The following is a 12,697-nucleotide window of genomic DNA, read 5'->3' as shown; positions in this document are numbered from 1 at the left end:
GTGTGTTAACCTCTCTGGGTTTCAATTCCCTAGTTTGTAAATGGGGTGACAATGAAAATTCCTACCACCCTGACCGGTTTGGCTCAGTGGATAGAGCGTCGGCCTGCGGACCGAAAGGTTCCAGGTTCGATTCCGGTCAAGGGCATGTACCTTGGTTGCGGGCACATCCCCAGTAGGGGGTGTGCAGGAGGCAGCTGATCGATATTTCTCTCTCATCGATGTTACTAACTCTCTACCCCTCTCCCTTCCTCTCTGTAAAAAAAATCAATAAAATATATTAAAAAATAATAATGAAAAAAAGAAAAAGGAAATTCCTACCTGATAGAGTTGTTGGAAGGACTGAAGAAGCTAGACTGTGTGCACCTCAGAACTGGTGGACACATGGTCGGGCTGGCTGTGAATGTCCTCAGCGGGATGACCCATAGAAGAGGCTTAGCCGCATAACCCCTGGGAGTGTGTGCCCATCCCGAGGGCTGCGAGGCGCAGCACTGATCCCTTGAGTAATGACTCTTCTGGGGTGGAAGCTTTTCTATAATGAAGTCAGCCGCATGTGGCTGGTGTTGGGAAGAAACTCATAAATCACACAAAGCAAGGTTGGCATGTGGCATCTGGCCCAGCTTCATGCGTACTGTCTGTCCTCCACCCTGGAAATCCATCACAGCCCAGAGCATGGAGGCAGCCTGCTTAGCGGAGGCATGGCCTGCAGCACACAGCGCCTGCTCTGAGCCTTCTGTGCCAGGGGGTGACCCATGCCCTCCTGTCAGGGAACCAGGACCCATCTCAGTCACCAAACCTGTGGCTCTCAAACCAGTGTGTGCCAGAATCCCCCGGGGGACTCTTCAAACTCGGATGGCTGAGCCCTACTCCCCGAGTTTCTGATTCAATTGGTCTGGGTGGGGCCCAAGAGTTTGCATTTCTATGAAGTTCCCAGGTAATACCGATGCTGCTGGTCTGTGGGACCACAGTTCGAGAACCACTGACCTATACTTCCATGGGACTGAGTATAAACCTTGCTATTTGTCCTTGGGCAAGCTTCTTCTCCTTAATAAAGTGGGCATACCAGAACCTACCTCAGGGGAGGTGTCGAAGACTGAATGAGAGAATGCACATGATACCAAGTTCTGGGTGCCCAGGAAGTGCTCAATCCATGTCAGCCCTTAGCATCCCCAATGCATGGTTGTTGAGGACTTAGAGAAAAGTGGAGTTGTGAAGATACCAAGCTTTTAAGAAGTGAGAAGAGCCCAGCCGGTGTGGCTCAGTGGTTGAGCGTCGACCTAGAAATCAGGAGGTTACAGTTGGATTCCCAGTCAGGGCACATGCCCAGGTTGTGGGCTTGATCCCCAGTAGGGGGCGTGCAGGAGGCAGCCAATCAATGATTCTCATCTCTCTCTCTCCCTCCCCTTCTCTCCCTCTCTCTCCCTTCCTCTCTAAAATCAATTTTTAAAAAATTTTAAAAAACAAGTGAGAGGGGGAAAAAAATTAACAAATATAAACTGAGTGCTTTCTGAATGCAATGCACTAATTACTAAATGCTTTAGCGCGCGCGCGCGCGCGCACACACACACACACACACACACACACAGCAAATCCCAGCTAGAATCTTTATTTCGTTCATTCGGCAAGCCAACAATTACTGGAAGTCTGAGAACCAAGCTCTGTGCTGTGGCTGTGGGAAGTTGTATAAAGCTGGAGCAAACATAGATCATGTTATCAAGGAGCCATAGTCCAATAGAAAACGAGATGAGAAATAAGGACTAGATGTAGGGCCCTAGCTGGTTTGGCTCAGTGGATAGAGTCTGGGGACTGAGGGGTCCCAGGTTCAATTCCAGTCAAGGGCACGTACCCGGGTTGTGGGCTCGATCCCCAGTGGGGGGCGTGCAGGAGGCAGCTGATCAATGATTCTCTCTCATCATTGATGTTTCTAACTCTCTCTTTCCCTCTCTGAAATCAATAAAAATATATTTTTTTTAAAAAGGACTAGATGTAGGAAGTGGGCCTCTGTGATCCATCTCCAGCATAGTCAGCTTTTAATGGAAATGGTTACTGAACTTCCCCAAGGCAAACAGAATATAGGGAGGAGGGAAGAGGATACAAGAACAAAGAACTGTGTGCTTGAGCCAGCATGAAGGTGGAAAAGCCCAAGGTGCCCGCCTCAACTAGAGAGGGGGAGGGGGAGGCAACTAGAAAAGGCCTCAGCCCATTTTTTAAAATGGCCCAATAGGAGACATAGGCAAAGTATGAGGAAACTATTAACCTCATAGTACTCAGCCAATGAGGAGCCGGAGGAGGGACTCTCGCACCCTAAGGAGATAAATAGATTGTGATCGCTACTCCAGATGTGCCTGTACAACTGGACACCCGCTCTTGAGAACATATTAAAAGTCTAGTTTTTCACCATACTTCTGTCTCCGAGTGCGTTATTTGAATTCGGACAAGTGAACATTTCTCTCACACTAGAGAAGGCAAGTCCAATTCACTGCACAAGGAGGCAGGTGTTCACTGTGGCTGGAGAGGAACAGTAATGACGTTGAAGAAATAATCTGGAGAGATGCTTCCAAACAGGTGGGAGATCAGAGAAGATTGCCTTACGGAAGCAGCATTTGTCTGAAAAAATGGGTAGCATTTGACCCACGGAGATGACCAGGTAGAGGGCAGGAGAAAGAGCAAACGCACAAACATTGAGAAGGCAGAAAACTCCCAGAAACAGGACACATGGCAGTTTGACTGGACTGCAGGGTGAAGAACAGGCTGGCCTGGCTGTCTGGTGCCCAGTGATGGGCGGCCCTGCCCACTGGTGGTTAACAGGGCTCCTCTGAGCCCATCCCACGTCCTCTGGGTGGTCGGTGCTCAGCTCATCATTGTGGGCTTGCTGATGTTCATGGTGATGAGGTGAGAGCCTGCATGAGGCGTGCAGGCATCCCAGAGGACAGGAGCCGCTGCCCAGAGCCTGCTCACCTCCCCAGCATCCGTCGGAATGAAATGGAAGGTCTGCAGGATGCGAGCACAAGGCGGAGGTCGCACCCACTCCCAGGAGAAAGCCCCCATGCCACTCTGCTGCCCCACCTGCTGCCCCCACCGCTTATTGTGACCTGATTTAACCTTAACAACCCCCTCCCTCCCTACGTCATGGAGAAGGGGCCCAGGAGATCAGCGTCATCCTGCAGCTAGGGCAGCCCTCTTGCCATCGTGAACAGAGAAACCTGGAGCTCTGCCGCCGCCCCAGCGGTCTGTGGGGCCTGCAGGACACCCCACTTCAGCAAGGCACCTGCCAGGCGGGGAGCTGCCTCTAACCCAGAGGCCCCGTTAGGGAGGCCCTAAGCAGCCACCTCTGGGTTCTCCCCTGCCAGCCCTGGTTTCCTGTCCAACTGCTCTCTTGGGGTGCTGGTTCTGGCTCAGACCTCTGGCTCCTACATCTGGTTCCCCCCATTCATTGGTCCCCAGGGGAAGTGTAACAGGGAGCACGGGGGTGGCCTTCCTTCCCCTGGGCTGCTCCTCACAGGGAGGTCGAGTGCCCTCGTGCTCAATCGGAGCCTGGCCCGTCCTGACTCTCCCCTGCATGGCTCCTCTCCTTCCTGCTTCAGAGGGAGGCAGACTTGCCAGGATCACCCCGGCCACTCACCACACACATGGAAGTGAGCCTGTCAAACCCGCCGGCCACGAGTTTGACATGCTGGAGCTAGAGGGTCTAGGGTGGCGCCCAGAAACAGGTGTGCTTCAAGCACCTCCTGCGATCCCAGCAGGTCATCTGGACACACCCTGAGAGACACTTATTTTGAAAGACAAATTGTTGAAAGACAAGCCTATCTTCAAATATGTGAGGGTTCAGCTATCACTTGCGCCAGGGAGGAAGGAGAAAACAAGTCTTTCTGGAACACCTCCTGGTCTTTGTATTCATTCTCCCTAGAGTAGAATCACTGGCTTTTCCCGGCCATCTAGCCCCAGCCTTCTTTTCCTCCACCCCCGGAAAGAAAACTGGGCCCTGGAGGACCCGTCGCTGGATCCAGGAGCAGAAGACATGTCTGGTTGGGTTTAAGTGGCTCCCATAGCTCCCTTCTAGAATCCTTCTATGATCACAGGCGGGTCCACACCACCCCGATGCTGCAGGCACTGGGAGTAAAGCCCAGGCCACTCAGCACTGGCCCGCTGAGCTGCCAGCTGGCTAGTACGGCCAGTTGACCTCACCAGTCCTCACCCAGCCCACCCTTTCCCAGCCAGAGCATCAGGACTCCCTGGCCCCCACCTTGCTGCTCTGATAGCTCTTGCCTTCCTGTAGTCTCTGTCATGTGGTATGATGGTTGCCTGCTCATTTGTCCATCTCCCCTGATAGAATCTTAGTTCTTACGGCAGGGACAATTGTCTTATTTACATCTGTGTCATTGCCCCTAGCAAAGTGTCTAGTTATGGGACAGGCACTCAGAAAACGTTTAGTAACAATATCAATGACACTTGTCTACTAAGCACTGAGACAGGGCTGGGTGCTTTGTAGTCATTAATAAATCACAAAAACCCTCTAAGGCTGTGAGCACCTGTTGGAGAGCGGGAATTTTTGCCCATTCCAGAGAGACCGTGGGGACTATGCCCCAGATAGAGTTGTCAGTGCTGACACCAGGCCAGGCCGTGAGATACGGTCTCATGGTCCCTTCCCAGCACGTAGGCCTTCTTCCATAGATCACTGTCAGCTTTCTCGAGAACAGGATGCAGTTACTTACTCCACCAGGTGCCAGGACCCTGTAAACAACATGCTGACGTTACTTAAGAAAAACTGCTTTGTTTTAAATTGTTTGCTCTGCAAAAACAGAAAGTAGTGAATGTGTTTAAAAACTGTCCTTCACAAAGGGTCGGGGCTGCTCTCTGGACTCCCTGCGTGGAGAGAGAACAGTCATTGGCCGGCTATTAAAGGCTCCCTAAATTTTAATTTGGTCTGGACTCTAGTGGTCGTTCACTCGCGTTCACTCCATAACACACCCTCATTTTACAGATAAGGAAACTGAGGCTGAGAAAGGAAATTACTTATTCAAGACCACACAACTAGTAGAGTGGGATGGATCCATCTCCGATGATCGGGTCTCTAGAGTCCATATTCCTAAGACCCTCTTCCCACACTCCTGCAGCAGAGGGTTATTCTCAGGTGGCTCCAGGGTCTCAGTCCCCCAGCCTGGGAGGGGAGAGGGCCCCTCCCTGTTCTGCCTCAAGGTCTTTGCTAAGTGCCTGGCAGTGAAGACATCTTAAGATGAGAGAAGCTGCCTGGGTCCCCTCCCTTCTGGAGGAAACTGACTCAGAGCATCATAGGGGACACACAAATACCAGATGCTGAGAACACAGTCGGGAATGAAGCTGTGGACGTTATGAAGTCCAGGTTTCCTGTCCTGCTCGCCCGGTGGGAGAGGACCACGCCCCATTCAGTGCTGGAAGACACTCCAAAGGCCTGCAAATGGGAAGCCTGAGGGGGCCAGAGAAGAGTCTTTGTGAAAACAGCAGCCAAGTCTCAGAGGCCCAAGGAGGGAGGGAGCCCTCCCTGCTGGACAAACCGGAGGTTGGCCCCATAGTGTCCCTCCTGCCCTCCCAACCTCAGGTGCTCTGGGAGGCTTGCTCTTCTATCCTGTCGGGTTATGCTAGGCCTGTTGTTACTGGCCAGCCAGAGGTCGTTTGCTGAGTCCTCCAGGAGGTGGCTAAAGGCTAACAGCCTTCGTTTCCAGGAAAAAGAAGGGGAGTGGGGTGGGAGAGAAAATGGGCCTGAGAGGTAGGTTTGGAGAAGTGCAAGAGCGTGCCTCTGGCGACGCAGGACCAGAGCCCTGCAAGGTGGGAGTGAAACAGACGCAAGTGGGAAGCTGGCCCAGCCTGGCCAGGAGGGAGGCCCACGAAGGCGGTGGGCAGTGGGCTGTGCTCCTCGAAAGGATGGACGATGGACAGACTGCAGCCAGTGTCCTGCAGGAAACTGCCACCTTTGCCCAAGCTGGGCTCTGCAGCCATGCTGTGTGCTTGGACTGGGCACCAGCCAGCTCTCTGCTCCAGGCCCTCAGGCCTGGGGGTCCTAAGTTCTGGGGAACCCAAATGAGCAGCCCTGAGCCAAGGTGGGGACAGGGACGAAAATGGCTGCGTCCAGGAGCGGTTGAGTCTCCCACTGGTCTGGCCACTACAGTTCATATGTGCACTGAAGTGTTTATTTCTACCTGGGTGAGTTCAGCTTCTGATCATACAAATGGCAGGGGCTTGCCATTGGTTCCCATGGAAACATGAGGCAGAGCATCTGCTGCCTGATCAAACAAGGCTAGGCTGGTAGGACTCTTTCCGCAATTATTTTACTGTTTCTACCCAGGAAGTGGTCCCGCCTGCATTCTTACCACTGCCTTCTTGTGTGGTAAAATAAGGAGGCGAAGGGCAGTTCAGAGGGGCTGGCGCTCAGGGAAGGAGAGGGCTGGCAAAAGGCAAGCATTTGGAGAAGCCCCTTGGTCTGCCATTCAGACCCCCAATCAGTGTCTCTCAGTGAGGTCACAGGAGCCGGGGCTCTGGTCCCAGCCTGCCCCAGCAGCAGGGCCACCCAGCAGCAGGCTCCCCCCAGAGCAGCCAGCCTGTCGTCCAGGAGCCCCTGGGGTACGATGGGGCAGGTAGGCCGAGGAGCAAGCTCTCAGGTGCAGGAGGGGGTGAGACTTGAATAGAGGCCCCAACTTCACACCGGGGCAGAGGAGGGTGGTGCTGAGGGGCTCGACTCGGGAGTCAGAGAGACGCCGGGGCACGTGTCGGTGTGAGAAGTGGTTTTATTCCAGGTGTGTGTTTCATAACGACGAGGTCTTCAAGGACAGCGAGTGGCACATGCTTTGGTCAAGAAGAGGAAAAGCAAAAACAGAACAGGGCTGAGTCCCACAAGTGGGGGCTGACAAGTGCCGAGCCCGGTCTGACAGGGAAGGAGGGGCCTTTCTGAGGCGCTCTGAGCTGCAGTCCTCTTACATTCAAGGGAAGCCCTTGCTCCCGGGCCCCAAAGGTCCACGCTGCCCGCCAGGGTGAGCACGCACCACGGAGATGGTGGTGGACGAAACATCACAGCAGAGGATGGGAGAAGCGTGGCCCCCACGCTGTGAGACCCCGGGGTACACGCCGGGGCATAGGAACACTGCCGAGAGGATGCCAGTGAGAGCCAGGAGGTGAGAGGAAACCACTGAGAACCCTCAGGGTGGGTGCTGTGGCCCCGGGACCTTTGGCTCCTGGCCCCAAGGGCTGCATGGAGGGAGCAGGTGACAGCAGCTCAGGCGCACCAGGGAGAGAGACGAGCATGGCAGCTCCAATCCAGAGCAGGGGTTCAGACCCTTCAGGGGTCAAGGGCCTCTGTGAGAAGCTGGGGAAGTCCATGGACACTCTCCTCAGGAAAATGCATCTATGCACACACATGCACGATTTGGGGGGCAATTTCAGGAGATTCCTAGGCCCTCTGGAATCCATGAACTCCCAAGGCTGGTCTCAGGCTGGTTTGCTTTGGGAGGGGGACCCCGAGGGGTCCTGGCACCACCAGTCTTTTGCCCAAGATCACACTGCCTGAGCCAGTGGGGTGGGAGAAGGGGAGCACGGGGAATAACAGAAGTGGTTCCGAGACCAGGCCATGGGGTGGGGGCAAGGCCATGGGCTGTGAGAAGTACCTGGGACCTCTCTACACAACCAGGAGTCACCAGCCAGCCTCCGCCCGCTGCAGTGACTGACCTTCTAGGGCCTCCCTCCTGAAGTGTGTGTGTGGGGGGCGCGGGGAGCATGAGGCTGAGCCTGGATCCCTTACTCCCTAATGACTTAGGGAACCCCGATGCTCCAGACGAGGTCCCGTTCTTACGGGCCACTCCCATTCCATCAGGCTCTGTTTACGAAGGCAAAGGCTTTGGAGAAGGCAGGCGTCACTGCGAACGAGGATGGGGCAGCTCAGTGGTGCATGGCATGGTGGCTGCCTGTCCTTACGGGGTCTTCATGGTGGGCCCAGACAAGGGGCACGGGGCGCCAGCAGGTCAGTAAGGCCCCAAGGGAGACGTCTGGTCCTGACACATGGCCAAACAGAAGTGGGATCTGTTGAATGAAGTGTCCCAAGGCTGCCCCTGCAGATTGCCCTGCAGCCCCTTTCTGAGCGGGGGACCAGAGCCTAGGCTGGAGGCAGGCACAGTGCCCGGGGGCTGGTGCGGTGTGGGAGGTTGGGTCCCCGGGAAGAGACCCTCTCTTTGGGTGCTGTGCTGCTTTCCTGTCCATGTCCTTCTGCAAATCACCCATCCTCTGCTCCCGACCCCATCCCTCCCACACCCAGCCCAGCACCTGCCTGGGACAGGCCACTGAGCTCCTCACGTCCTTCTGGTTCTCCACCCACACTGCAGGCTGCCCCTCTCCTCCCAGCCTCAATTTCCCCATCCATGCCACCGACATTCTCTTCCCATGACCTCACAAGCAGGCCCTGTGACACAGTGGGGACCCTAGGTGGGCTTCTGTCCTTGATTTACCCAGACAACGGGAGGGCACCCCAACCACTGTCCAGGCCCCCAGGAAGGAGAAGGGAGGGGACAAAGATGGGAGGGCACCTGCCCAGTCTCTACCCAGCAGCGGCCCAGCATCCTGACCTTCTTCTCTCCCGGGGTGAGGGCGGGTCGGCAGCCTGGGCATCGAGGCCCACGCCCCAGGCCCGCCCTGTGCCGGCTTTGGAGAATGGTGTCTCATGGCAGGGGTGTTTGCTGATGGTCCCGGCAGAAATGTGAGGAGATGGAAACGGCCCGCTTTACACGCCCCCACCCCAACCCCTTCCAGTCCCAAAGTCTCATGCAGAAGGTCCAGGAGGCCCCGGGCTGCCATCATGTGTGCGGCTGCGGCAACAGCTGCCACTGCTGGGCCGGGGCGTCAGCCTGGCACTTGCTGGTCACCAGCTGGGTGGGCTGGGCCTCCAGGCAGAGGCCGCTGACCGAATGCTGGATGAAAGAGGCTTTTCTCCTCCATCTCTGGGGGGAGAAGCAGGGAAGGCGGAGAAGGAGAAAACAGTGATTAAAAGTAAGAATAATGCTCACACCTTCACTGCGCATGTATGTAAATGCCCTGCATATGCCCAGGACACCCCTGCCCCCCGTTTAAACAGTCTGTGTGTCCCTTTCATTGAGCTGAGCCTCCCAATGCACGCTTGTTCTGTCGTTTGGCACGAAGTCAGTGTCTGGATCAGAGGCGCATGGGCTGAATCTAACCCAGGGATATATTTTGTTTGGCCTGCATGGCGTTAATTTAAAAGTTGGCTTAGTTGCCACAGAAGAATCTGCGTTTCCAGCCTCCCTCCATGGCTGCCCGGGGCTGAGGGAGCTGCTCGGCTGTAACTGGACCGTGACCTCAGCTCACCTGGGCCCTGCCCGGGCTTCCCCACTGCTCCCTGGGGACACTGGGACACTTGAGCTTGAGTTCCTGGACTAGGTGACTCCTTCAGATGGGATTTCTTCTTCCTGCAGCTCTAAGCTTCTCCCTGGCCTATGACTGTGCAGCCAGTACCTACACCCGTTAGTGGGAACTGGCCGCCATCTCCACAGAGAGAAAGAGTGAGGCCAGCGGGATGGAGGGGGCCCCTGAGTCCCCAGAAGAGTCATGAAGGGCCTCCCGGGTCAGTGCCTTCACCTCCCGGTGCCTCCTCTTCCCCAGGCTTGACAAGGGGAAGGAGGGTTGTTCCCGTAGAACATTTTGGAAGTGCCTGGATGGAGGATGAAGGGTGGCTGGCAGGACAAGTTGGAAGTCACACTGCATCTGTGTCCCCAGTCAGCCAGCAGTTAATACTTACTGAGCATCTACTATGTGCTGGGCTAAGACTGTGGGCTAAGCATCACTTACCCAGGTTTTATTCATTTATTTATTTTACTTTTTAATTATTATTTATTTATTTATTTATTTTTTACCCGGGTTTTAATCCAAGCTCCACCCCATCCCAGCTGTGTGAGCTGACCCTGATGTCTCTGATTTAGGGAGCCTTGGTCTTGTCCCCTATAAAATGGGTAGTGCTAGAGCCTTCGTCGGGGGTTGCTGGGAGGGTTAGATGGGGTGGTCCATGTAAAACTCCTAGTATAGCTCTCAGGAAAGGGGAACCTTTATTTTGGCTGTGGGGGTTGTCAGAGGCCAGGGATGGTGTTGACAGAGTCCCTGCCCTCATTCAGCTCCCAGTTGGTAGGGCAGACATTTAACAAATACTTGCCTGAAGAACTTCCTCGTGAGTAAAATCATAGACGTGCCTTAGACAATGACGTGGGCCTGCACAGGTCCTCATTCCGGAGGGTTTATTTGAGTCTCTATGTCTCAGCCTGGGGCTCCCCTGCAAGGGGCTGCCACCCCCACTGCCTGTCCTCCTGGGCACGCGGGCCACCCTGAGCCCAGGGACAGGAGGCTCACCTGTTTGCCTTCTCTCGGGTTGCACGTCTGTAGTGCGACCGGGGACCCAGGGGAGACGGAGGTGGAGGTGGAGGTGGCGGTGGCGGTCAGGCACTTCCCCTGCTGCTGGATGAGGTGGTCACTGAACAGCCATGCCTGCAAGACAGGGACCAGGAAGCCTGAGTCAAAAGTACAGCGATGGAGCCCTAGCTGGTTTGGCTCAGTGGATAGAGCGTCGGCCTGTGGACTGAAGGGTCCTGGGTTCGATTCTGGTCAAGGGCACATGCTGGGGTTCCGGGCTTGATCCCCAGTGGGGGGCGTGCAGGAGGCAGCCAATCAATGATTCTCTCTCATCATTGATGTTTCTACCTCTCCCTTCCTCTCGGAAATTAAAAAAAAATTTATTAAAAAAAAAGTACAGCAATGGATGCACAGGTTGGTTATGTGATATAGAAATATACTGTATATTGTGGTAGAGTTTTCTAATAGGGGTGGGTGTGTGGATATTCACTGTACAATTCTCTCAACTTTTCTACAGGTTTGAAATTTTTTCGTAATAAAATATTGGGGGAGTTTGGCTGGAGCTGGCCAGAGGGCCACGGAGGAGAAGGACAGGGCACGGGACCGGGGCAGCCAGGAAACCTGTCCATGACGGGGGCTCCGTGACCTGCTCTGGTTTTGACCTGGGCGCCTCGGCATTCATATTGTGCACACATGTCCTGGATGCCCTGCTGCCCGCCGTAAAAGCTGGCCGCAGCTGTGCCCCAGGAGAGACCTGGGCGCTGCTTGGGCAGCATTTCTCCCTCTGTAAGGGTCCAGTGGGCGGCGCACGGAGGGCAACTGTGTCACAGGCTGGAAAGGAGGGGAACGTGGCAGGAGCGGAGTGGGAGGACGGCTGGCAGGGACCCTGGGAAAGTGGGTTTGTGGAGGGTGCAGGCAGAGAGAGGATGAGCATGAGCGGAGGAAAGCCCCTCACCCCACTCTGGGTCCTCAGCAACTTACCTGGGGTGCTGGCGGGTTCTTGGCAGACCCCCTGCAGGTCCCCACTCCGAGCAGGAAGTTACCAGCAGTGTCCTGGCCCTGGGACTCCAGGCAGTTAACTCCTTGCTTAATGATGCTGGGCAGCACTTCCTTCACTGGGACCCTGAGAAAAGGCAGGGCCGGGCTTGCTTCCTGCCCTCCTCGGGGCTTACCCACGCTTGCCCAGAGGGCAGCCCCTCAGCTCCTGGGCACCGAGGTGTCAGGGGAAGGAGCACGGGGTGGGGGGGTAGTTGGGGAGGGGTAGGGGTAGAGGGGCAAACCTAGGTGGCAAGGAGGGGAGAAGGGAGCAGGGATTCCTTGGGGAAGAGAGGCCTGGGCCCCACTGGGTTCTGGGTAGCGCCAGGAGCCCAGGGACTGCCTGGAGGCTAGGTCTGGGAGGGCCCTGGGGAGAGAGATTAGACCAGAAACCCAGCACTCCCCAGTCCAGAAAGAGGAGAGCCCGGGGCTGAATGAGGGCTTAGTAAGCAATCTCAAAACAACAGGGATGGGGGCGCTTTAAAGAGGCCAATGTAAAATAAACAAATATGAAAATGTGTTCAATCTCACTAACCAGCCTTAAAGAAGTACCGATTAGACAGCCCTGTTTGATTACCACATAAGTATGTATATACTGTGTATTTATATACATATAATATAGTATATATGTAATAATATATACTTATGTGTATACATGTAAATATATATACTTAATATCAATGCCCCGTGTTGGCACTAGCTGTGGGATTGGATCATCTCCTACCCTACCGGCGAAAGCATAAATTAGCCTAACTGTTCTGGAAGGCAATGTGTTATTACTATTATGTATCAAAGGCCTTACAAATGTGCACACCTTTGCCCTGGCCAGTTGTTCAGTGGTTAGAGCATCGGCCCGCAGACTGAAGGGTCTCGGGTTCGATTACAGTCAAGGGCGCGTACCTTGATTGCAGTCTCGATCCCCAGTGCCCGTTGGGGCACGTGCAGAGGCAACCAATCAATGTGTCTCTCTCATATCGATGTTTCTCTTTCTGTCTGTCCCCCTCCCTTCCAATCTCTCTAAAAAAATTAATGGAAAAGCAATCCTCTGGTGAGGATTAACAACAACAAAAATGTGCACACCTTTGACCTCATCATCCCCACTTCAGGAAACTGAATATCCTACGGCAAGAGTCATAGATGTGGGCAGAGATTTCGTTTAAAAGATATTCATCAGTGCTCGCTTCAGCGGCACATATACTAAAATTGGGACGATCTTCATCAGAGTGGCTGATTACATGAAAACATTGAAAACCCGCAGATATCCAACAATAGGGGATGGACAAAGAAAACTGAT

The 12,697-nt window shown here is 54.6% G+C and overlaps 1 protein-coding gene across 2 annotated transcripts in view; it reads right to left on the bottom strand.

Moving 5' to 3' along the window:
- Window positions 1–6,745: 6,745 nt before the first annotated feature.
- Window positions 6,746–12,697, bottom strand: part of GALNT16 (polypeptide N-acetylgalactosaminyltransferase 16) — a 105,983-nt gene continuing 100,031 nt past the window's right edge. For both annotated transcript variants that reach the window (XM_079767516.1, XM_079767515.1), the window contains exons 14-16: window positions 11,350–11,491; window positions 10,369–10,503; window positions 6,746–8,951 (exon numbers count right to left, since the gene is read on the bottom strand). In XM_079767516.1, the coding sequence (XP_079623642.1) occupies window positions 8,808–8,951; window positions 10,369–10,503; window positions 11,350–11,491 (421 nt within the window). In that variant the 3' untranslated portion in view covers window positions 6,746–8,807. The remainder of the gene's footprint in view (window positions 8,952–10,368; window positions 10,504–11,349; window positions 11,492–12,697) is intronic.

This window comes from Cnephaeus nilssonii (assembly GCF_951640355.1).
Source record: "Cnephaeus nilssonii genome assembly, chromosome: 4".
Classification (NCBI taxonomy): domain Eukaryota; kingdom Metazoa; phylum Chordata; class Mammalia; order Chiroptera; family Vespertilionidae; genus Cnephaeus; species Cnephaeus nilssonii.
Note: the sequence above shows the minus strand (reverse complement) of the source record. Positions and strands in the feature narration are given on the sequence as shown.